General features: G+C 38.3%; 1 protein-coding gene across 3 annotated transcripts; it reads right to left on the reverse strand.

Moving 5' to 3' along the window:
* Positions 1 to 5,080: 5,080 nt before the first annotated feature.
* Positions 5,081 to 11,932, reverse strand: LOC126715887 (transcription factor bHLH160). Of its 3 annotated transcripts, none has more exons than XM_050416726.1 (5): positions 11,710 to 11,932; positions 11,176 to 11,255; positions 10,140 to 10,696; positions 8,666 to 9,007; positions 5,081 to 5,299 (listed from the first exon to the last, which is right to left on the reverse strand). In XM_050416726.1, the coding sequence occupies exons 2-5, from the start codon at positions 11,225 to 11,227 to the stop codon at positions 5,228 to 5,230; spliced, it is 1,023 nt and encodes a 340-aa protein (XP_050272683.1). In that variant the 5' UTR covers positions 11,228 to 11,255; positions 11,710 to 11,932; the 3' UTR covers positions 5,081 to 5,227. The 3 variants fall into 3 exon arrangements, with proteins under 3 accessions (XP_050272683.1, XP_050272684.1, XP_050272685.1); XM_050416727.1 differs by having other exon boundaries at positions 11,176 to 11,299; XM_050416728.1 differs by lacking the exon at positions 11,710 to 11,932 and having other exon boundaries at positions 8,666 to 9,004; positions 11,176 to 11,685.
* Between the last annotated feature and the right edge of the window lie 15,127 nt (positions 11,933 to 27,059).

Genomic DNA, 27,059 nt, shown 5'->3' on the forward strand with positions numbered 1-27,059 from the left:
CTGGAATTGGACTTAGGGTCCATTTGAATATTGCTTATTTTGCTGAAAACTGAAAATAATAAAAAAAAATAATAAAAAAGTTATTATTCGCACGGGTTACCATTAATGTGCCTAAATGCACTATTCAAAAAGTAAAAAATAAATTATACTAACTGAACAATAAGGATATTGGTATTTGGCACCAATTGCATTTTCAAAAAATGTAAAATATAAGTTGCACCAAAACAGACACTATGGACTTTGATAAATTCAATACATTCTCAAGTGTATTAATACACTCGTTTAATCATACATTGTCAAAAGTATTTGTATTAATACAAATTTAACAGTTGATTGAACTTGGTGGCTCTGACTTTGGTCAAATTCTTTGAGAAAATGTATGAGTAACAAGGGTCAACATCTCAAATGGTTAATCTCTTCCACAAGAACTCAGATATCAACATCATTGTTTGAGCATAATAAATAATAATGCATTTTTCGCGGAGGTATTACCACGGCGTGACCAAACGTTAATATGAATGGGCTTCATTATTTTGGGTAAGGAAGAAAATTTAAGAACATTTATATAATTTTACTTAGTTATTTTTAATTTAATTTAAAATTATAGTATATTTCTTATTCTTGAATGGTGAAACAATAAAGATAAAATCACGATTCCGTTCCTCCTAACTACGTGGTTTAATTGTTCAAGATACATGGTCAACCATATACCAATCATTCATAGATGAAGTTGAGTTTTATAAGAGTGTGCAAAAATGTATTTTTTCCAAAAATATAATTTAAGAGCATATTAAATATTTGGCTAAGTTTTCTACCAAGAACAAGACCTAGATCAAGTTTGTGGATGGCTCCCTACATCAAATGAAGTCAATTTCAATGTTGATGATGCTGTGACAAATACCTTCACTACTTTAGCTATAGTAAGCTCGAAAAGCCTTTAGTGAGATTCTTATAACTTGGACAAAACATAATGCCCTGTGTGACCCTTTTCAGGTCGAAGCTGCAGCATTCCTTTGGGCATTACAGATTGTAAAATTTAAAGGGCTTCAGAAGATTATTGTGGAGGGAGATTCTAAACAAAGTGTTGATGCGTTAAATTCAAGTTTATCTTCTACTATGTGGTCTACTTCCACCCTTTTGTGTAATGTGTTTGAACTTGGCAAATGATTTTTCTAGTGCGTTTTTAGCTGAGTTAGGGTAAATGCTAATTGTGTTGCACATTCCCTTGCTAAATTTGCTGCTGCTCATAGGCCTTTTGGATTATGTAATAAGCACTCTCTTTCTCTTGCTGTTGTTGAGCAATAGAGGAAAGATGCTGCTTTTCTTGTAATTTAACGAAGATTAGGTATTTAAAAAATATATATATATATAAAAAAAAAAAAAAAAAAAAAAAAAAAGGGTTTTCTAGGGTTCTACCAACATCAGAGGAAATCTGCTCCCATCTCTTCTTCTTTTTTCCTTTTTAATCTAAGAGGCCCAGCACATTTCGTATAAAGTTATGAACTAATAGATAGTCTAAAGAGGAAAGGGAGACAACCGTTCTTGATAGTTCAAAATCCAAAACCAAAAAGATAAAAAAATTAAAAATTAAAAATTAAAAAAAACAAAAAACAAAAAAACATCAATGATATTCAGATGTTTCCAAAATTGCTAGTTTATTTTACCAATGAGAATAAATTAATCATTGCATTCATAATTAGAACAATTATTTTGTATGTAGTAATTTAGTTTTGAATTTTAATATATTTCTTATTTTAATGGTGATACATTTTTTTCATGCTTTGATCCACAAAAAACCCATAAATGAAAGTGAGTTTTTTGGTATTATTATAACATTTATAACTAATTGTAGGGGCAAAGACTCCAAATCATGTAATAGGCTTTGGGCCCCACCCGGGACGATTAACAAAGTCCGAGGAGAGGAGATGGTTGCTAAAGGAATTTCCAACTTAGCTCTCATAGGCAAGGGGCAATTGGAGGACAATCCGAGGAGGAATGTCTTCTCAGACGTGATGAATATAGCTCAAACATGCACTCTGGCAATCAGAAGGACCCCCCCCCCCAATAGGCATTAGCAATAGAGACGTGACTCACAAACCCGCGGGGAAGAAGGAAATGAAAAATATCCAAGGAGAGGCTGCTGTTACCGCATTAAATGCGTTGTAGCTACTTTTCTGGCCGCATTAATGTGGAGATGACCTGTGAACAGTGCTGCTTTGGCCATCACAACTCACAGAAGGTTGAAAGGGGGTGTCCAATGGGACAAGCACTCAAGTAGGGATCCAAATGATCGACAAGTGTAGGACCACGATGGCTTCAAGAAGACTATATAATATGAGGAGTCCCCATGAGGAAGTGGAGGGAGAAAAAGGAGAAGAGAATATTGTAGCAATCTAAACTGACATAATACTCAAACGGTGATCAATATATATTCATTTTACCTCCTCGGACTGAAAATCTATGGATGTCAACATGTTTTATTTGCGTTTAATCGTTGCATAGCCCAATACTAACCGTTGTCCAACTCGGTAAGACCTAGTTCTACGGCCCACTCTCTACAAACTCATTGTTTCTGGGCTCCTTGGACCAAGGCCCCATACCTCTTGGGCTTGAGCTCCAACTTGTGACCCTACACTAATTTATACATTTTTAAAAATATCTTTCCTTTAAAAACAATGTTGTTTTTGGATTGGAGAGATGGATCATGACAAAAGCATGACATTGACATCAATATTATAATAAAGGGAGCAATTTATAAGTTTTGGTAATTGAGAAACCAAATGGATAACTAGGGTTATATACGAGTTGAGCAAGTATTAAAAGCTTAATTTTTTTATTAATTTTATTTCAAGTACAAGCCAAATTTGAGCTTATTACCAAATTAGTGAGTTTAATTAGTTCATTTTCTTATCAAATAAGCTCGAATTTGTTCGTAAGATATTTGTTGATACCCATTTTCACGACACATTTTGTACAAGCCCGATTTAACCAAACCCGACTTCCTTGTGGGATCAATTCATGTATTATATTTTATTTTATTCTTTTAAGCATGACCCAAGCCCATGCAACTTATGGGAGAAATTGAGGAAGTGTGGTTTGGAGGGTATGGGTCGGTTCCTTTTAGACTTTTTACATGAGCCTAACACATACATGCTACTAAGTGGGCAAGGGACACTAGTAGCACCTTAAGCTCATAGAGGAGGTCTTGTACCTGAAATTTCTACCCCAAACCAGCTTTTATGCTCTGGGTGACTATGACCCAAAGTTTCTGCCCAAACCCTTTTTTTTTCCTTTAAACATAGTTGGCTCCCATTGGCCAACTCCATCTGCTAGCCCTCACTTAGGTGAGCCTCCCAATGATCTGAAATTTTTGACCAAAGGCAACCAATTAGAGCAAACTCACTTTATTTCCAAAATCATGCTAAAAGCGTACCAAACTCTTCCCTAAACAAAAGCAACCCAAGCCAAAACACCAAAATAGTATCATAGGGGATAAAAGCCTCTTCCACTACTGAAAAACCAATCAAGAGCAACACCCCAAATTTTATATAAAATTCTCTCTTCACCTCATAAAGAGGAGAGCCATGTTCTACCTATATACTTGAAACTTCAAACCAAAACCTCATTCAGCCAGTCAACAATCTCACAATTTTGAAATTTGGGGGTGGAAATATGGGTACAGGGGAACCTTCCCTCTCTTCCTCATAACCTCTCTCAATTTCCTTTTCTCGGTAACTGTGGGTTGAAGTTTCAGACCTGTTAAACCACATTTTCCCCATAGAGCTGAAACTTGAGAGCAAAAACCCACTGAACCAGGAAACATTCTCACAATTCTGAACCTTGGAGGTGAAAATATGGGTACAGAGGAACCTTCTCTCTCTTCCTCACAACCTCTCTCAATTCCCTCTTCTCGGTGACTGTGGGTCGAAATTTCAGACCCATTATATTTTTATGCTTTTTCTGCACTTTTGTTATTAGCATTTTGATTCTCTCTTGTCAAAACATCATTAGCCTTTTGTTCATTATACATTTGGAATTTTGGGCTTGATTCTCTACAATAAACACCTCTAAAAAACCCAAGGGGAGATTTGGGCCGTTCTCGCATTTTCGACCCTTGTCACAAAAATGTCCCCGACAATATTTAATTAACTTTCTTTTAAAATATCTAGTAAACACATCCACTAAATTCTTTTACCCTTTTATATATACTATAACAATTAATAAATTGTGGTTAAATTATGTTCTCTGTGATAATTAGATAGAATAATTCTCTTTTATGAAGTTGGAAAATTTTGATTGTCCAACCTTGTTTTGTTAAAAATTATATATAATTTCACTATAAATAGACTATTTATATTATCAATAAACAATGAATAATAATTTAATATCTTATAAATTTATTTACAAACTTACGCTATCCAATTTCAAGTTTATATAAGTTTATTTTAAACATTTATACATATCTATAATATTATACTCTCGAGTTTGTTCACGAGCATATTATTATATTTGAGTTTGATTTGTTTAATTTGAGTCTAACCTTATGTTTAAGTTTAATTGGCTCATTTAGTAAATAAACAAACAATAAATTTTTTTTTTTTTTCTGATACCAAACTCGGAATATTTATATATAAACATCTTGGTTCATTACAAGTCTTGAAAAAAGATTGTTGCAAAAATAAATCTTAATAGGATATTAAATATCTTGGCTAAGTTTTCTACCAACATCATAAGAAATCTGTTCCTTACATCCTGGCTTTTTTCTAAAGTTGAAGATATAAACGAATAACTTTTCATCTTAAACGGTAAGATTCGTTGTAGCATATTGAGTGAAGTCTTAAAGGATCACTGGCAATTTGGGTTTGACGCTTGGCACTGTGAATCTCATAAGATTGTCTTATGAGAATTTCTCTCACAACATATGTGGATCTCACACTCTATAAGAGAGTTGTCTCATAAGATTTTTTTATGAAATGCTCTCTCCAAATTTACAAAAGATGGGTGAGTGGAACTGTTTGTTATAACTAAAATGTCACATTAGTTTGTAGTTGTTTTGTACTCAAGCAATTCTCTTTCAAGATTCACTCTAAAACTTCTTTTTGTATTTTTGCTATATGTAAAATAAAAAAAATAGTAACTGACAACCTTTGCAGACTCTATTGAATTTACATATCCTTTGTTTTGGGTATGTAAGTGAAATTTTTTTATAGCAATCAACATCAAGGAATCAACACAACCAAGAAGTTACCTTCTCTTTTAAAACTGCAATACACTCAGCTCCAAGTGAACTTCCATCCATCTGCGCATACAAAAATATGATATATGAATGAAAATTCAAATCGAAGTACCTTCATATCACAATAAGTTCTTTATTTTTGTCTTGTACTTGACATAAAGGGGGTGTTTGGTTTGCTACGATGCTACATTATACCGTAATATTTCATTATTGTAATCTTATATTAATATAATCTCAATACAAGAAACAACATTACATTGTTTAGAAAAGTGATTAGATTAAGGTGGTGTGATATATTTTGTAATTTTAGATAATAGTAATGTTAGAAAAAATAAAATAAACCAAAAATTTTAATATTACATCATCGTTATGTGCATCACATTAATGACATATCACAACGAAACAAATAGCCCCAAAGAGAACATTACAACCCCTTTGCTTTTGTCCATAAACAATGTCCATAAACACATTATTGGGGATAGCCCAACAGGGAACTCTTTCACTGATCATTCCTTTGGAGTCTAATTTTTACTCTTAAATATGATTATCACTTATCTTATTTGTCACTTAACCATCATAACTAAAAAGATGTCTAACCGAAATAAAAAGAAAAAGAAAAAAAAACCGTTTACTATCCAACAAAAGGTTATATTTCACTAATTTGTAGTGAAATGTTCATTTGGATTTAAAAAAAAAATTAAAATGAAAAGCAAAGCGATATACAACATGGGTGTCCAATGGATTGTTGAGAAAGGTATGCCATCTTTGTCTCTTATAATTTCCAATATGCTATTTATTTTTTCTTTTTATATTCTTTCCATAGTCCCACTACACCTTTTTAGGGTTTTTGCTATACAACAAACACAATTTTTTAACAACCGGAATGAAAATTAGGAAAATAGAAGAAATAATGTTGCGTATATACCAAATATTTTCTTAAGTTACATATAGAACTTTTTTGAAAAAGTTTGAAGTATATTATTATACGTTTAAGTACTTTATATCAATTTATTTTCTCAATTTAGTCTTAAGTAAAAAAAAAAAAAAAAAAACTATTTCAAATTTCTTATATTTAGAATACTCTTTAATTTCTCAGTTAATATGTTGGTGAATATATATGGTTGTACTTATTACTTGATTGTTAAAAAGAAAATTTTAGTAATAATAACGATTATTTATTCTCTACAAATTCTTTTATTTTGTGGGACAAGTAAAAGTTTCTTTCAATTGCTTATCTATTTTATTAATTACATTAATTAGTAATTTTTTTAATCATTTTGCCTTCAACATTGTTTTCTAATTTGGCTCTACCATTGCCATGAGGAAAAAGTAAAACTAAATATGATTAGGGTTAATAGAAAACCATATATATAAGTCACAATTTTAATTTTTCATTTATTCAGAGCATCCTAACTTGCAACATCTATGAATCATTTTCAATTTTGATAGGATTTATAGCCAAATTTTGTGAATTTTCGGCCCTCTAAAAATGTTAAATATTAGATTGGATTTGGAATTGTTCAAACCATGTTAGTTATTTTAGTTTGTTTCGAGTGACTGTTTTGTTTTCTTATCTGTGAATGCTATATCCCCAAATCACAATATCATTTAATAGTCAAAATTAAGCTTAAGCTTAATCTTAATTCGTTTGTTAAATAAATGAATATAACAAGCCATTTTTTTCTTCCATAGATCATAGGAGTTGGAACAAATCAGTTTTACAGTCCTAAAACTCCGAATAAGTACGTACCCCTCTATAATTTCATCATTTAATGTTTACCAACAATGCATGGGCATATGAATGATCTCAATACATTTTCAATCCTAAGAGCTAAGGCTTAGGACCCTGCTAACTATTTCAAAGTTATTATGATAACTTCATCTTTAATAAAAATGCATGCGCAGTAACGGCATAAGTTAAAGGCGCAGTCCTAGTGTCATAGGATTTGAGCTGTGAAATATAATTGTTGGTCAGTTCGAGCTAGCAGTAGAGGTGTATACAACAGTTAAGAGGGGCTAACTCATTATATGTATAATGCTTCAATTATCTACTTTAGGGTAAGCCTAAGCACCTAAGTGGGGATTGAGCTAGAAATTTATTCTTGGGTGGAAGACATTTAAGACAAAAATGAAATGGTATGAAACTCAAAACTTATGCAAAAACACACGCATGCTAACACATAATTATGTATGCATTTGGAAACACAAAATGAATAATTACTTTAAGAAACTATCATTAGATCAATCTCTCAATAAACTTACAAAAAAATTTTGTATATGTTTTTATTCTGCTTGAAAAAATTAGTGAAAATTTTTTTGTTAGATATAACTACGACTGAATAATTCTTAATTTGAGATATGTTTCATATAAAATTAAAGTTAAATTAAGCATTCATATAGTACCTGTAATATATTTTGAGCTTATTCATGAATTATGAGGTATGTTTTACTTTATTGAAACTTATGACCTCTCAAACATTTAAATTTAAATTTTGAAAATAAATAACTTCATTTACCACTCACAATACTAACAAACTTGTTCAATACACTAAATCCCAAGCATATATATTTGACCCGCATATATCAAATCAATAGCTAATAGACCAATCAAGAATCATTTTAAAAAGTTTTTTTTAAAAAAAGAATCAATTAAAAAAAAATTATCATTTCCAATCAATCTCTTAAAAAACAAACTTATAAATCAAATTCTTTTTAAAAAATCGATTTTATTTCTATTGGCATCTCATATGACTTTGCACTCTTTTTTGTCACAAAGATCAACAAACTAAATACTATAACAATGAATTGAAGAAAAAAAATTTGAGTAGTCAAGAAAATTATGAAAACTATGCATATTGAATACAATGAAAAGTGCATTGTTGAAACTAAGTTGACAAAGCCTAAAACTCCTTCAATAATATTTAATCACTCATACTATTTATATATATTAGAATCTCATACTAAATAGATATTCTACTTTGAATTTGACAATGTATTTTCTTTTGTTACATACCTTAAAAATATAACATTAGATTCCTTAAAAAAATTGTATTACAACCAGTAAACAATTTTCATAAAAATAATGAATTCGACTATTTGAGTAGGCTTTTGTAAAATTTGTATAACCTATTGCTAATCTTATTATTTTTTATGAGGTGCTATAATTTTTTTTTTAATTCCTTAAAATACTAGGTTTTTTTTTTTTTTCTTTTTCTTTCAGGGGCCAATTCGTTTTTGTTGTAGCTAGGCTAAACTCTTAAAGCTTTTAATTTTGATTAAAAAAAAAACATACAATTTATTGAAAATTATTGAGGCTATTGGAGGCCATAGCCCCCTTTGGTCAATATTTAGCTCAATCCCAACACGTAAAAAACTGTACCTAAATTCTTCCATTACTAAAGTAGGATGACAAAAAAATTAAAGAGATACCTCAACATGTAAATGGTAGCTGGAACTATCATCAGAAATATGGAAAGTTGAAGCACTCTTAATGCACATGTCTTCTGCTTCTAGATTCCTTATCAAATTGGAAAGAACATCTTCTCTATCTTTTTGCAAGCATATTTGTATGATCACTTGGTCTTCTTTAACTTCATGCACAGAGACTGTGGGAGCTTGAACTTTTATATGTAGGGTTTGATCGAGATTTTGCTGGTTTTCAAGTGCTGATAGCATATCCTTCTTCCTGAGAGTTAGCTTTTTTATTTCATTTTCTAGCTCTGGAACGTAGTCAAGAATTCTATCCATTATGACTGGCGCACTCCATCTCTTCTGCAATATATTCAGCAAAACACTGAGAGAAACCATATAGCAAATGTGCCTTTTTTTTTAAGTATATACTATTATATATACCTTAAGGAAATTAATAAATATATACACACACTTTAATAGAATACAACTATAATAATTTTCTTGACAACAATATTAGAGTTACTATAAATTTTATTTCATAAATCTTATAAATTAACGTGTTATTAATTACCAAAAAAAATTATTATATTATTAAAATGACACTAATTACATTCATTATCATGTCAATTTATAATAATAAAATATTGGTAAAATTGGTAATAACATTGGCACTTTGTTTACTTCAGCATGTGATGTTAATGTAAAGACACAATGCTGAAAATGTTTAATAGTACTCCTCTTATAACCTACAAATGTTATCCTTTAATGAAGCTAATTAATCTTTAATTACTAAGTGTCTATCTGGCTACTTTATTACATTGTTTAAAAGTGATCAAAAAAGTGAGTTTAAACAAATAAATTAGTTTTAAACGAGCGAAATTATTTGCTTAAAGTCATTTTTTATGTCAACTTTAAGTAAATAAACCAGCAGCAGATAAATGCTACCAAACCCTTTTATCACCTGAGTCAAGGCCAAATTGCCAAAGCTCTAAGAATAAATAAAAAGAAACTTCCTGAGAGCAACTGATTAAACATAAATCATTATAACTGAACTGATCAATAAAGCTAACATTTTTTTTTAGTTATTTATTTATCCAAAAAAGAAAAAGAAGAAAGAGGAAACTGATCTTATCCTAAATCTTATTATTTAATTGATAGATAAAAAATTTCTTAAAACTATCTATTGTTAGCTTGTAATAGGCCATGGTCCTTGAAAACTATAAACTGGTACCATATAGGAGAGAAGATCATGGGTTTTACCATGAGAGTCAAACAAAATTTGATGGTTGCCTAGTGTTAGAGATATCAAGGTCTAAGGCTTGAGTCCTTTGTAATTAATTAGTCCAGTTTTATGTACTAAGATCTACTTTGTAGTGCCATACTGCAATGGACTTAGCCCTTAGGCCTTGATATGACTAACAGGTAGTGATTAATTTGAAATTGTTATCCAATTGAAAGCTCAATAAAGGGGACATTGTGGTTGTGACTCCACCTTTGATCTTCGAGAATCAGGTAGCAATGAACCAAGGGCAAGGTAAGAAGAATTTAGATTTTTCCTCCGTACTCTCTCTTTAGCATTATGGTCTTGTTTCTGAGAAGCTGACCCTTCTTCTGCATTAGGTTCCACCACCTTTTTTCTAGGTTGTATGCGATTTATACCATGGTTTCTCTCCCTAGTCCTCTTAGAGTTGAGACCTTTTCCAGACATTACTTTCTCAGTACTAGAATCAACCAACAGTACTGGAAGTTCTTGATCAAGAAGCATGCTTGAATCCAGTGCACAATTAGTGTCATGATATACATTACTTTCTTCTGGAAATGGCCATGGATCATTTGAAGCATCAAGAATGGTGGACAAGTTGTCATCTTTGTGGAAACTGAGACCATTTTCTTGTAACCCCTCATCAATATTATTTCTTGATTCCACCAATGCTGAATGTTCTTGAGCAAGGAACACGCTTGGATCCAACACATCATTAATGTTATCTGCAATTTCACTAGGCTTTGATATGCTGCTTTCTCCCAGAAGTGGCCATAAATTATCAGAAGCTTCAAGAACCACACATACAAAACTGTTATCTGTGTACTGGGGAAGATGTGGAAAAATCGACTAAAAATCATGTGCTCTTTCTTATGTTGAACTTTATATTCCACACATTGCAGAATGTTATGCGTCTGATTTTTTCCATTTTAAATTTTAATTAATTACTTTACAAGGAAAAAAAATTGTGACATTGCGATTAATGGAATATAAAGTGAAACACTCAAAATAGGTTAAATAATTTTTATTAAAAAAAAGTTATACATTGTTATTGTTGATGTTCCCAAAAGGGTTTCCATGATATATTTTTTCCAACCAAAGAAAACACCCCATAAATCTAGTTCAGTAAATCCATAAAGGAATTTTTATTTGACTATCACAGACATTATTGAGAAAATATTAGCTGTAAAATATCTGAAACCCTAAAAATAAAGCTTTCACTTGGAAGATGAAAAATATGGAAGAAATTTATATATACATCACTTACTTTCAAGGTAGAGCGGGTCATCAAGTCCAGGCCATGCATCAAGGTGATCCATTGTCTTTTTTCATATCTCACAGCCCAAACTAAGATTTACATCAACGTGTTTCAGTGCATCCACTAAATGATTCTGACTTAAATAACCTGTTAGATTTATACTTTGTGTCTTGTGTAGCATACACAGATCATGAAAAATGATTTGCAATTTAAACCAATTAAGTTCTGACAAAGTGAGAAACCCCATTTTCAAGTAATGTTTTAACAAGAGTACAAAGTGAAGTTTGTGATCATAATAAATCCTTTTGAAATAATAGCAAAAATCTCTCAAACTCAAAAGCACCATTATGTTTAAGAATGACATGGAATTTACATAAAAAGGGTTCATTATAAGAAAAAAAATAGAGAGGCAAGCAAACCTAGTTAATGGAAATACAAATCTTATAACAGGAAGAGAGAGAGAGAGAGAGAGAGAGAGAGAGAGAGAGAGAAGAAAACATATTTTCTAACTATAATGATCAGGAGGACAAATTAGGTAGGTACCTCTTATGCATCATGTACACATCTAAAGTCTGTACTGCACAAACCACAAAGTCAATGTACTACAGATGAAAATGATAGAGTTTTTGATGATGGACAAAAAAGGGAGACAAAGAGAGAGGTAAATGGGGTTTTCAATAAGGTGTCCATGACCTAGAGCCAAAAAAGTATTTAAATAAGCATAGTATTAGATAAGAACCTAATCTTTTGGAACCTTTACATTAAAAAATTGCTTTGCTCAATAGGCTCTAGGCTCTCTATGGCATATACCAAGGAAGATATAAATAATGCATATGATAAGTGTTAAAGGACAGAACGCAGTTCCTTTGAAATCTTTACATTATATTATATATATAATACTACTATCTCTGAAGTACAATTAGCCATTTATATGCAAGTACAGTGCTCTCGTTTGTAGTAGTACAGGCTTCTTCCATAACCCCTGATTATCCCTTTACATTGGGGAAACAAACTGTGATGAGAATGTTACTTTGTGTATGATTTTAGATACTCATGATGGGTGCCAATCTTAGATGACACTGGCGACTACTCTCTCTTTCATTCTTTGATTTTAGGGTTTTATGTTAAGATTTGATGCTATTCATTCCATTTTATGAAACCATATTCAAGCTATATATTATTATAGAGAAATAGACAGGTTTTGGATCCATTCCATGTGGCTCAAAATGGAAATAGTCCATTCAGTTTTCATGAATCTTAAGGTGCATATGGTGCCACGTCCTATAAAATTCTATTCCTCCATTAAATAAAAAAAAAAACGATCTTAGGTTGATCTAAACTTTATAACTACCGGATTAAACATCACATATGGCCAAATGTAATGGTTAATTAACAATTATCACAACCATAGTAATAATCACCACAATCCAAAGCAACAAAAAGAACACATGGATTTTGGTGACAACACGGAAGACTTTTGATGAACTCTTCAAAAGAAAAACCATTTTGGGGTATCCATTCCAAAGGAAATTCACATTATATATAAATGAAACATTTACAATTGTCTTATTCTCACAAAACTTTTTTGTAGACTAGTCATGACTTGTGACCTCAATAACGTTTGCCTCTCACTACAATGGCTCCAAAACTTTGGAATTCTTCAATAAAGTTTCGTCCACAAATGAACTTGTTCACATCAACCTCGAACTCCGACTCTCTACAAAACTCTTTGGAGGGACCCTACCAAACTAATAGGAGCACTCTACAAAAGACTTTTATTTTGATTTCAAAGATCCACATACTCAACAGCATTGGGGAGAAGCTTGAGCCCTCTGAGTTCGACGAGTGGATTTGAAAGGTATAAGTCAAGTCAAATGGAGGATTCTATATGAGAACTTTAATGTCAATATCAACAATAATTGTGGATAGACTAACTCGAATCAAAGTGTTAGATGACACTATGGTTCAAAATTCAAAATTAAATAAAAAGACTTGATACAGGAGCATAGTGGCAACTTATGTGGCAGCCATATAGGCGACATGTGTCATTTATTATTTTTAAATCCATTTGTCTTTTATTTATTTTTATTATTTGTCAAAGTTAATTATAAGTCTTGTTGGTAGTTATTCCAGACTAATAAATCTGATCATAGGGTGATGTGAAGTCGGAAAATTATTAGGTACTTTTGGAGTACCATAAATGCGTATTTCCTCCTCTCACATGAATGGTGGGTCTCACCATGAATTTAATTAGTGGAACCCACCATTCATGTGAGAGGAGGGAGTACGCCTTTATGGTACTCTGAAAGTATACAATAATTTCTCTGTGAAGTCAGTATAGGGAGTTGTCATTTGTATTTAAAGTTATCAAGCATTTAGTGTAAGCATTTATTTCACATGTAATGGTTTCACCTATAATTATCAACAAGAAATCAGAAGAAGGGAGAAGAGTTTCTATTCAAAAAAATTATTTGCATGTGTCCTTGCTTTGGAGTTGAGTGATTTCTCCTAACAATTAAGTGTGTGACTTGGCCGCGTTAAGTGACATTCATGATTAGTAGCATTGAGTGACATCCGCTAGGTTTAGTGACATCGTAGTTCCTAAAACTATTTATCTTATCATTAAGTTAAATCTTTGATTTAGCCTATCTAGGGCCTACATCAAGACCCTAAACCTAGAGGGTGTAATTTACAAATTAGTCTTAAAATGTTAGTCCAACTAAAATTATATTACCAGACGTTTCAAGAATTTTAAAATAAAATTTATTATCTATTTTAATTGTTTTAGTTATGTTTTAATATGATAAAAGTCACACCTTAATATTGTGTTTTAATATAATAAAGTTACATCCTATATACTATATTTGTGCCAAGTAATCTCTTGCATATAACATTCTACACTAGCATGAGAACTACTTCCATGTAAAGGAGGCTATATCTAATATTTTGAATGTACATAGAAAAAAATATTATAAGGCTATATCTAATATTTTGAATGTAGATAGAAAAAATATATGATAAGTGTGATGCAACATTCGAAATATTAGATACTATTAATATTTATAAGATGATAAGATGGGATGTGTTTTGATTGGGATCTGATCAGAATGGGACCTTTTAGTCTTTGTTTGGTTTAAGACAATGAGAAAGAATGGAAGAGAAATAACTCACTATCCTTTGTTTGGTTGGAAAGATACAGAGGAGCAAAAGGAAATGTGGGAAGCAATGAATTCCATGGGTCCTACCAATTTTTTTTTTCCCTCCAAATCTTTAAAATTAGTCCTATACCTTTAGAAAGTTTTGAATTTTTTTTTTTTTTTTTGTGAAATTACTTTTATAATCTCATAATTTTTTTGGACTAAATAATCTCATAATTAATTAGGGATCAAAATATTATTTTACCCTAAATAACATATTATTATTAACTATTATGTAACTCGTGCTTACGCATGAGAATGGTAAATTGTAGTGGTGCTATTAATGTTAGCTTAAATTATTAAATATATAAGACATTAGTTCGGCCAGGATATTTGGAGGTACCAAAACGGTTTTTCCTTGCAATTTTCATAATATTGGTTATGTCAAGTTTCCCATTACACTGTTATTACGTATATAATTTTGAAAATTATTATTGAATACTACATATATATAATATCAATTTACGATCACTATTCATAAAATTCTACTAAATACAACACAAAATAAAAGAATAAATTGATCCAATAATATCTCCTAAATTGAATGGACCATACATTGTCATAGTATATTACATAAATGATTTATAAATTTAAATTATTTTTAGTTACACAAAAAATAGCTCATAAATATAAAATTAATCAAACTCTTTCTTCCTCTAATTTTATATATAGAGTTAGATATATGATTAGGTTTTTTTTTAATGATTTATTTAGATTAAATTAGGGATGTTTATCCCACATTAGTTGTGTATGTCTAGTGTCCGCTATTTATAACCCCAATCTATAACTATAAAAATTAGGTTATTTTGTAGTTGTACTCTGGTTATGTGATATATTATAAACCCGGTTTAAAATACTATTATTATTTTCATGTGTGTTCTAATAAGTATTACTGTTGACTAAAAAAAAAATATTGAACTCTTTTTCTACACTGAATTAATTCACTTGGTACAAAAATTAAAAAACTTAAATTAAATGTAACACGTGATACAAAATTAAACTCTAATTGAAATCAAATTTTTACATTAAATTAACCCACTTGGCATAAACTTTAAAATTTTAGATTAGATAGAATATGTGGCACAAAATTAGATTCTAATTGAAATCTAATTTAAAATCTAATTGGATTTTCTCTTAGGTTTGACTATTAATATATATATAGACTAATATGTAGCCTTGTGTATTTACACGAATACAATTAAAAATAATCACAATTATACAGTTAAAATTATACTTTTTTATTATTATTATAAAAGAGGTTCAAATTATACATAGTATTAACTTACATTTTTTTTAAACCATACATTTTTAAAATAAGTAACGGTTTCTCAATGTGTATATATAATTGGTTTTAGACTTTTCAGTTTTTGCACCTAATAATTCACTTGCCACAAAAATTAAAAACTTAAATGAATATGTGGCGGAAAATTGGACTCCAATTTTTGGACTCTTCGATTTTTACACTCAATAATTCACTTAGCATAAAATTAAAAATTTAATGGGACATGTGGCACAAAATTGAAAATCCAATTAAAATATAATTATATTTTCTCTAAACTTTGGCTAATAGTATGTAACCCGTGCTTATGCACGGAAATGATAAATTGTAGTAATGCTATTGATGTTAGCTTGAATTATTAAACATATAGAACATAATTTAACCAAGACATTTGGAGGTACTAAAATAATTTTTCTTTGCAATTTTCATGATATTGCGCCAAGTTTCTTATTACATTGCTGTGGGGGCCGGCCCAGAAATGATGGGCTATTCCGAATTCAGGCCCATCCGAGGAGCTTACTATCCGAGGAGGAGCCTCGTATGCAGCATTGCCAACCCCAGCAGCTCCAAGGAAACCCGTCCGAGAAGCAATTCGTCCTCGGACATCATGAAGCCAGACGAGAAACTCTGCTCAGCCATTTCAGCTCACCTTCCCCAACATATAAAACGAATTAAATTTAAAATATCTCACTGAAGGCTACCACCACATTAATTGCGCCCCAACCACCCTCTTGGCCGCATTAATGGGGAAAAGACCCCTGAACAGTACCGCCTTGGCCTCTGCAACTCACAAAGAGTCTGATGAGGGCGTCTGATGGGACAGGTGCTCGAGTGGATGCTTGGATGGCTAACAGGTGTAAGGCTGGGATGAAAAGATGAAGAATATATAATGTAAATGAAGTCCCTCAAAGAGGGGGGCGGCAGAACTAGGAGAACTGTAAGAGAGAAAAAAGAGAAATAAAATCAAACTTGAGGAATCCTTCTTGGTGTTCTTATTTTTCTTTCTGCAAGCAGTATACTACATGCAATAGACCCGCTAGTGTCATTGAGGCTAAGCTCTTTAACCCATTCTCTACAAGTATTTATTGTGGGTTGTGCTTTGGACCAGGGCCGGACCAACACCAGTTGGGCCAGGAAAATCGTGCAACTACAATTGGCGCCGTCTGTGGGGAGAGCTAGGGCATCAGCTAGTGCAACAGTCGAGCATGGAAGAAATAGATCCACACCAGGAGGATCCTCATCAAGCTAACTCCCAACGAACACAACCCGCCGAGTCCCAGAGGCAAAATAACCCAACCAACCAGGGCAGCAGGGGGAATCGTGAGGGGAGTGCGCATACCACCCGGACGAGTCAAAGTCACACAGAGATAGGAAGTCACGTGTCTCAGAGGCGAAATAGTCACCAGGCCATGCAGCGAGAGATAGATGACCTGAAAAGGAAGCTACGACGTGTACAGCGAAGACGATCTCCCTCTGACTCAGGCGAGTCTTCTAAGGCGGAGGACATGAGTTACAGACGAAGGTCAAGGACCCCCCCAAGCGAGACTTTTTCTTACGTAAAGGAACCACGCCCAGTACGGAAGTATGAGATCCCATCCAGCAGAGGTTCAGGGAGCGACGCCATGAAGAAGGCGTTGGATCAGGTTTCAAGATCACCCTTCATGAATAGAATCGAAGGGGCTAAGCTGCCAAGACGCTTTAACCAACCGGTGTTCGTCATCTATACCGGCAGAACGGACCCGGTAGAGCACGTGAGTCAATTCAACCAGAAAATGGCGATATATTCACAAAACGAAGCCCTAATGTGCAAGATCTTCCCGTCCAGCTTGGGATCGATGGCAATGAGGTGGTTCAACAGCCTGAGGACAAACTCCATAGGCTCCTACAAGCAGCTCACTCAAGCTTTTTGCTCCCGCTTTATTACAAATACCAGAGTCCCTCGACCGCTCAGTTCGCTGCTGTCCTTGTCCATGCATGAAGGGGAAACTCTGAAAGCATACTCGGATAGGTATTGGGAAGTGTATAACGATTTAGACGACGACCATGATAACGTTGCTATCAGCACGTTCAAAAGCGGCCTCCCTACCTGGCATGGCTTGAGGAAATCCCTCACCGGAAAACCAGTTACTGACGTCCAACAGTTAATGGATAGGATCGACAAGTACAAAAGGGTGGAGGAGGATCAGCTGCAAGGGAAGGGGAAGGAGAAGGTTGTCCCCTTTAAAGGAAGTGATTTCAGGACGGAACGTCACAATCCTGGTCAGCCGAGGAGAGATTTTCCGCGACAAACTGGGCAGAGCAACCCGCAAACAGTGAATGCCGTATTCAGAGAGCCGGTGCAGCAGGTACTGGAAAAAGTAAGGGATGAACCCTATTTCAGATGGCCGGGAAAGATGGCTGGAAACCCTGCCAACCGTAATCAGAACCTGTATTGCCAATATCATCAGGACCACGGGCATACTACTGAGGACTGCAGGAGTCTGTGGAATCACCTAGATCAATTGGTCCGAGAAGGAAAGCTACGTCACCTGCTACACCCATCGAGCGGCCATCCTGGCCCACCAACACAAGAACCTCGAAGAGACATGTCTCTAAGACCCCCCACCGGGACGATACATGTCATCCTCGCTGCACCAGGAAGAACTGGGCCACCCATCCCCAGGGTATTAGCCGTGGACTGCCTTCCCTCCGAGGGCAGGCAAAGGGAGCCCAAAAGAATAAAGAAGGGAAGCTCTTTGATACTGGGATTCTCGGATGAGGATAAGGAAGGAACAATTCAGCCTCACGATGACGCCTTGGTGGTCACCTTGCGGATTGGGGGTTTCGATGTGAAAAGGGTATTAGTAGACTCTGGAAGTGCGGTGGAGATAATGTACCCCGACCTATACAAGGGGCTGAATCTGAAGCCAGAAGATCTGACAGCTTATGACTCCCCCCTCCTCAGCTTTGAGGGGAAGCTCGTTACACCAAAGGGGCAAATCCGACTTCCCGTGCAGACTGGGGCGGAAGTGGTGGAGGTAAATTTCATCGTGGTCGACGCTTATTCACCCTACACCGCGATAGTCGCAAGGCCCTGGATCCACAGCCTAGAGGCCGTGACCTCCACACTTCACCAGAAAGTGAAATACCCCTCCAGAGGACGAGTGGAAGAGATCCGAGGAGATCAGGCCGTGTCCAGGAAGTGTGTGGTGGCCGCCATTTTACATCGGCCCTTGGTCGAGACCTCGATCCCAGAGAGCTTATAGCAACCAGCCTCCTCGGCAGAGCAAGACAAGGGGCTGGCCGAGGAGATAAGGTGTGAAGGTTTAGATAGGGTTGCTGTCGGCAACGACCCGGAGAAGTTCTTTCAGGTCGGCTCTGAATTACCGTCTCAGGAAAAGGAGGAACTGATCAAATTTCTCAGAGAAAATGTTGATGTATTCGCTTGGGACGCCTACGATGCCCCTGGAGTTGATCCCAGCCTCATCTGCCACCACCTGAACGTCAACCCCTCTTCCACTCCGAGGAAACAACCGCCCCGACGCCCCTCAAAGGAGCACGCTGGTGCCGTGAGAGACGAAGTGGCCAAGTTGAAAAGAGCAGGGGCTATCAAAGAGGTCTTTTACCCTGAATGGCTGGCGAACACAGTGGTGGTGAAGAAAAAGACGGGGAAATGGAGGGTCTGCGTGGACTTCACGGACCTGAACAAGGCGTGCCCTAAGGATCCATTCCCCCTTCCCAAAATTGATCGATTGGTGGATGCAACTGTGGGACATCCTCGAATGAGCTTCCTGGACGCCTTCCAGGGCTATCATCAGATACCCCTTGCGCTGGAGGACCAAGAAAAAACGGCTTTCATGACGCCCCTCGGAAATTACCATTATAAGGTGATGCCCTTCGGGTTAAAGAACGCGGGCTCAACCTACCAGAGGATGATGACTCGGATGTTCGAACCGCAACTGGGCAAGATTATTGAGGTGTATATAGACGATATGGTTGTAAAGAGCAAGAGGGTGTCCGAGCACGTGCAAGACCTGGGAACTATCTTCGCTATCTTAAGGGAGCACCGGTTGCGGCTGAATGCTTCCAAATGTTCATTCGGGGTCGGGTCGGGGAGATTCCTAGGGTACATGGTCACCCATAGAGGGATAGAAGTAAGCCCTGACCAAATCAAAGCCATTAACAGTCTACAGACTCCTCGGAACCCGAAGGAAGTGCAGAAGCTCACTGGCATGATTGCGGCCTTAAGCCGGTTCATATCACGATCGGCGGATCGATGTCGACCTTTTTATCTCCTGATAAACAAGTGGAAAAAGTTTAAGTGGTCGGAGGATTGCGTTCAGGCTTTCCAGCAGCTCAAGGACTACCTGTCCCGACCACCCATCATGTCCAGTCCGGAGGCAGACGAGGTGCTGTTTGCTTACATCGCCGTAGCTCCCCACGCTGTAAGCCTGGTATTAATACGGGATGATAATGGAGTGCAGCGACCGGTGTACTATGTGAGCAAGTCACTACATGAAGCCGAGGTGCGATACCTACCCCTAGAAAAGGCAATTCTGGCGATAGTGCATGCAACCCGAAAGCTTCCTCATTACTTTCAGGCGCACACGGTCATCGTCCTGACTCAGCTTTCACTTCGAGCCGTGCTTCGAAGTGCTGACTACACAGGAAGGATCGCCATGTGGAGTGCTCTTCTGGGGGCTTTTGATATTAAATATATGCCCAGACCCTCCGTCAAGGGACAGGTCCTCGCGGACTTGGTAGCAGAGTTTGCTGAGCCCTCTATAGAAACAATGACCGAGATGAAAGGCCTGGGCGGAAAGCTGGTTGGCACAGTTTCAGCCGGCGAGACCATGCATTGGAAGGTCTACGTGGATGGCGCGGCCAATCAGAGAGGATCAGGAGTTGGGATAGTTTTAATATCGCCAGACGGCGCTGTCGTTGAAAAGTCATTAAGACTCGGATTCTCGGCTACGAACAATGAAGCCGAATACGAAGCCTTACTTCAAGGAATGACAATGGTTCAAAGGTTGGGTGGGAGAATAATTGAAGCCTTCTCGGACTCCAGATTAGTGGTCGGACAAGTGATGGGAGAGTTGGAAGCTCGAGATACTAGGATGCAAGAGTATCTGGGACAGGTCAAACGGCTACAGGAGAGCTTTAAATCCTTCAATTTAACGCACATTTCCAGGAGCGTAAACACTCACGCAGACTCGCTGGCCACACTTGCCACGTCCTCGGCACGCAATTCGCCACGAGTAATCCTAGTCGAAGATCTAGTTAAGGCCAGTCCCATCAGCGCAAACCCGATCCAAGTCCATCAGATAAGACAGAGCCCCAGTTGGATGGACCCCCTAAAGAATTTCCTCCAAGATGAGATCCTACCAGAAGAAAGACTAGAAGCCGAGAAGATACGTAGAAATGCTCCTCGTTTTTGGCTGTCAGAGGACCGCAAGCTTTATCGGCGCTCCTACTCTGGACCGTACCTACTCTGCGTACATCCGGAGGAGTCCGAGTCTCTTCTTGAAGAGCTGCATGAAGGAATTTGTGGAAGTCACACCGGAGGAAGATCGCTGGCGCACAGGGCACTCACCCAAGGATACTGGTGGCCGAACATGCAGAGACAAGCCCAGGAGTACGCTAAGAAGTGCGATCAGTGCCAAAGATTCGCCCCAAATATCCACCAACCTGGAGGGGTTCTCAACCCACTCTCCAGTCCATGGCCATTCGCGCAGTGGGGCCTTGATATTGTCGGACCTTTCCCCAAGGCTGCGGGGAACAAGCGATACATAATAGTCGGAACCGATTACTTCACTAAATGGGTGGAGGCTGAACCTTTGGCCAACATTAGGGACGTGGACGCCCAGAAATTCATCTGGAAGAACATCATCACCCGCTTCGGAACTCCGAGGACACTCATTTCCGACAATGGCCTTCAGTTTGACAGCAAGAATTTCAGGGAGTATTGCCGAGAGTTTGGGATCCTTAATCGATATTCCACCCCCGCATATCCCCAAGGAAATGGGCAGGTCGAGGCCGTAAACAAAGTCATAGTGAACGGATTGAAGAAAAGATTGGATGAGTCAAAGGGGAGATGGATAGAAGAATTACCGCACGTCTTATGGACCTATCGGACAACGCCACGGCGTTCCACCGGTGAGACCCCCTTCTCAATGACTTACGGGGCTGAGGCTGTGCTCCCAATCGAGAACAATTTCCCCACATTGAGGTCTAGCTCGCTTACGCCAAGCGATAACGATGAGTTGCTAGGAAGAAGTCTGGATCTAGCCGAGGAAAGGAGGGAGAAGGCCACGATTCACATGGCTTATTATCACCAGAAGCTAAGACAAGGGTACGATGCTAACGTCAAGCTGCGGCCTCTGGGTCCAGGTGATCTCGTGATGAGGAAGGTTCTTGGCAGCGCAAAGAACCCCTCTTGGGGCAAGTTGGGGCCCAATTGGGAGGGACCTTACCGAGTCACGTCCGTGGCCGGAATAGGCGCCTACTACTTAGAAGATTTGGATGAAAAAGCTGTACCTCGACCATGGAATGTAAATAACCTCAGGAGGTATTATTATTAATAAGAATGGCTTAGCGTATGTTCTCTTTCATGACTGTTTACCGCTTTCCAGTTGACATTACAATTATTTATAAGTTTTAAACAGAACCCAAGTCCTGCATGGCTCCTCGGACCACAGACTTGGGGGAAATTGCTATTTCAAACCGATTATTTATAAGTTTTAAACAGAACCCAAGTCCTGCGTGGCTCCTCGGACCACAGACTTGGAGGAAATCGTTACTTAAGCCAACTATTTATAAGCTTTAAGCATAACCAAAGTCTTGCATGGATCCTCGGACCACAGACTTTTGGGGAAGTTATTACTCATGACAGCTCATAGTCTTAAACAGAACCTAAGTCCTGCATGGCTCCTCGGACCACAGACTCTAGGGGAAATTATTGCTCATGACAAGTCATAGTTTTAAGCAGAACCTAAGTACTGCCTGGCTCCTCGGACCACAGACTTTTGGGGAGATTATTACTTATGATAGATTGGGAGATTGTTATTTAAAGGAAATCACTTTCAATACATGCGCACAGTTCAGCACCATCGCGACCCTCAAATAAGCAACCCAAAGACCCATTTTTACTTTGACCTTTTGCTTGTATCTACCTCGTCGCAAATATTTAAAAAAAAAAAGAACGCTATTGACACATCCGCAGTAAGCAAAATGAACATATTATATTAATATTCCGGTTACATCGGAAAGAGAGGTCCTTACAAAAAAGGGAAGAATAGGGCAACTCTCATTTAAAAGGAAAATGAAACAAAATAAAAAAATATATATAATAAGAACTATTTACAGAGGTTGAAAGCCTGAATGGCTAGGCTTGAGCAGGAGGATCTTCTTTCTGCTCGGACTGAGGAGGGGGAACCTCAATTGTAGAGTCTGTGGCAAGATCCTCAGCCACATCGGGCACAAGATCCTTAGCCACAACAGGCACAAGGACGGCGTCAAACGCCACCAAGTCTTGCTCCGAAGCAACTTGGACTTCATCAGGGTTAGCTCGGATCTCCGGAGGATAGAAGATGCTCTCGGGCAATCTTAGTGCCGAGTCCGCAGGAACTCCTGCAGCATCAAGAGCATGAGCCCATGAAATGTCGCAGTACTCCCTGCATACCTCAGGGATCTCCTCGGACAGCCTGGCCTCAGTCTCTGCGGCCCCGAGTTGGCGAGCAGCATTCTTCTCAGCCTCTGTGGACTCTCGGATCAGCTGGGCCTCCTCCCTTGCCAGCTTCAGTTCATCCTCCACCTTTTGCAGGGCAGCCCTGAGATCCTTCACTGTCTGCCTCTCAGTAGTAAGGTTAAGCTGAGCCGTGTACAGCTGTTTGCGCTGGTCCTCCGCCTGATCCTCGGCAGTCTTCAGGCCAGCCTCTGCACTTTTACGTCGGTGCTCCGAATCCTTGAGCTCAGCCGTGAGTTTAGTGTGATCATGCTTGAGAGAACCCAAGGCTTTCTCCACCTCTGTCCGAGCCTGGGTCTCAGCCTCAGCCAGATTGCGGCTATCACGGCAAAACTCCTCAGCCACAAAGACTTGCTGAGTAATCTGCGGACAAAACAAGAGCGTCCTTAAAAGAAGAGTATATGACCTAACAGGAGCAAGTAAATGGACAAAGCAGCAAAATGATTACTTACCAGCGCAAGATCCCTTTTAAGGGATAGGAAGAGCTCGGACTGAGTGCACCGCCTGTAGGCCTCCATGTCCCGAGGAAGAAGTAGGGGCTGCTCTAAGGCCTCAGCCACGTACCCTGCCCGGCCGCGATTATACTCTCGGACCGAAGCAGTGTAAGGAATGGCAAGCCCATCCAGCTCCAACTTTGGGTCCCATGAGCGAGGGGCAGTGCGCACTTCAGCAAGGTTCCCCTCGTCCCTACTGTCCGAGGATGTACCCCTTCTGCTCCTTGGCGCCCGTGTGGTTTTCTGCTGCTTGGCCGGCTGGGCAGCCACCTCGCCTTCCTCAGGCGTGTCCACCGGCCTTTTCTTCTTCAGGTCCGGATTAACCTTAAGGCCAAGGTCCGGGACACCCTGGGGGACCGCCGGGGGAAGGGTCTTGACCTGAGATGGAGTAGGCCCCTTCGAAGATTGACCCTTTGGTGACTGACCTTTCCCCCTGGAAGACATCAACTCCTTCAAGGACTTCCCTTTTCCTGCCATAGGCTCGGCCTCTTCGTCTGAGGTATCGTCCGAGCATATAACGATTGGGGGAACACCAACTGCAGAATGTCGGTCCTGCTCGGCTTCAGGATTGGAAGACTCCCCTAAAGGATTTTGCTGAATTTCCTCTTCGAAGTAGAACTCGTCTATTTCTGCCTCAAGAGAAAGACGGGAAGATTCTGTTTCTTCTTCAATCCGAGCAGCCGCGCCAGGCTCATTCACCGGAGGAAGCTGCTCCGCTAAGTAAGGATCCCTGACCCCAGGCAGCACTACTGGTGGTAAATCGTGTGGAGCTAGGAACCCGTCTCGGGACACGTCAATCCTGGCCAATCTCGTACTGCCCGCCCTTATAGCGTGACCGACTGCCTGGAAAGCACTGCTCAGAGGTTGATAGCCCAAAATCAGATGGGCCGCACGCAACTGTCCGTCCCCGGTAACGTAAATCTCCGACCTGAGAAGATAATTCAGCGCTGGCACATTCGTAAGATCTATCCGAGGAGCAACGTGAATTTTGTCTGCAAACAACCAAGAAAAGTGAGGTCAGATCATGAAATTTTCCAATTGCAAAGAAAGCCAGAAAAAATAACCCCTCAACACTAAGTCCTTTCCCCAAAAAGGATCAATCCTAAAAGCGCCGCACCTGGTTTTCCCGCCCGAGTTGGACAGTGAATACCGTCGAACCACTCCCCGGAGGCAATGAGGAAGTCATCCTTCACGGTCTTATTGGAAACTGGAAGACAAGAGATCAACCTAACGGCCTCGTTCCGGAATTTAAGATAATACCCATCATCCCCGAGGCGGTGGCATTCGTACAAATAAGCCACATCATGCCAAGTAAGGCCTAGATTCATCCGCTCGTCTAAGACATCTACACAGCCTAGTATCTTGAACATATTTGGGGCACACTGATACGGCGTCAACCTATGGTTGAACAGGTACTCCCTTGTGATCCTGCGCATGGGAAGTGTCATCCCTCCCTCTATGAAAGCAATCATGGGGATAACGACTTCTCCCTCAACTCTATCGGTCAATATTCCTTCAAGAGGACAGTGACGCAGCCCAACCCTCGGGGGAATGTGATATTTAGCCCTAAAGGCGTCCATAGCGGCAGGAGTTTTTACTAATTTTTCGAATCTACCCATCTGAACTGAACCGAGGAAATGAAAGTAAAGACTGAAAAGAGAAGTAGAGTCCGAGGAAGGAATTAAAACGGAAAAAAGGGCGAGATGTACTGGTACCTTCACAAAACGCTCGAGGGGACGCCTAGGAATCTCTCTTGGACGAAGCGCTTCAGAAGAACGGTTACGGCGGCGTAACGGACGCAAGTGTTCGTATATCTCTGGGATTCGATGGAGTTCTCTGGAGCCTTTTGGGGTTTGAGGAATGCAGATGAAAAAAAAGAACTGAACCCTGCTGACGTCTTATATAGCAGGGAGGAAAGAGAAAAGATCATCCCCGCCTAGAAATACGGGAAGAAACGATGGCCGTTCGATTCACGCCAAGCCGTTGGATGAAGGGAACATAACGCCTCCAGAAGTTAATGGCCACGTCTCGTAAATTGTAGCGCGTGAAAAGTAACGGTCCGCACGCGCGCCCCCCGATTTTCTTATTTCCCTCCAATCACAAATATCAAAACCCCGCTTTTCTCCTCGGAGCGAGGTTAAAACCGCAGTTTTGAGGGGCTATTGTGGGGGCCGGCCCAGAAATGATGGGCTATTCCGAATTCAGGCCCATCCGAGGAGCTTACTATCCGAGGAGGAGCCTCGTATGCAGCATTGCCAACCCCAGCAGCTCCAAGGAAACCCGTCCGAGAAGCAATTCGTCCTCGGACATCATGAAGCCAGACGAGAAACTCTGCTCAGCCATTTCAGCTCACCTTCCCCAACATATAAAACGAATTAAATTTAAAATATCTCACTGAAGGCTACCACCACATTAATTGCGCCCCAACCACCCTCTTGGCCGCATTAATGGGGAAAAGACCCCTGAACAGTACCGCCTTGGCCTCTGCAACTCACAAAGAGTCTGATGAGGGCGTCTGATGGGACAGGTGCTCGAGTGGATGCTTGGATGGCTAACAGGTGTAAGGCTGGGATGAAAAGATGAAGAATATATAATGTAAATGAAGTCCCTCAAAGAGGGGGGCGGCAGAACTAGGAGAACTGTAAGAGAGAAAAAAGAGAAATAAAATCAAACTTGAGGAATCCTTCTTGGTGTTCTTATTTTTCTTTCTGCAAGCAGTATACTACATGCAATAGACCCGCTAGTGTCATTGAGGCTAAGCTCTTTAACCCATTCTCTACAAGTATTTATTGTGGGTTGTGCTTTGGACCAGGGCCGGACCAACACCAGTTGGGCCAGGAAAATCGTGCAACTACAATTGCTATTACGTATATAATTTTGAAAATCAATATTAGATACTACATATATAATATCAATTCACAATTATTTTCTATGAAATTTTACTAAATATAACACAAAATAAAATAATAAATTGGTCAAATTGTATCTCCTAAATTAAATAAGGATAGGTGTATGAGATTGTTCAGCTCAATTACAATTTGTTATGTTAAATATCTTCGCATACAAAATATCTGAATAGAAACGATATAAAAAAATATGCTCATTAGTTCAGAGAAAAAAAAATAGCAAAAATCTAAACAATTTAATTTGAATAGAAAGCTAACAAAAGCAATTTTCAATTTTGATTCTAATTAAATTTT

The sequence above is a fragment of the Quercus robur genome, chromosome 2 (assembly GCF_932294415.1).
Source record: "Quercus robur chromosome 2, dhQueRobu3.1, whole genome shotgun sequence".
NCBI classification, from domain to species: domain Eukaryota; kingdom Viridiplantae; phylum Streptophyta; class Magnoliopsida; order Fagales; family Fagaceae; genus Quercus; species Quercus robur.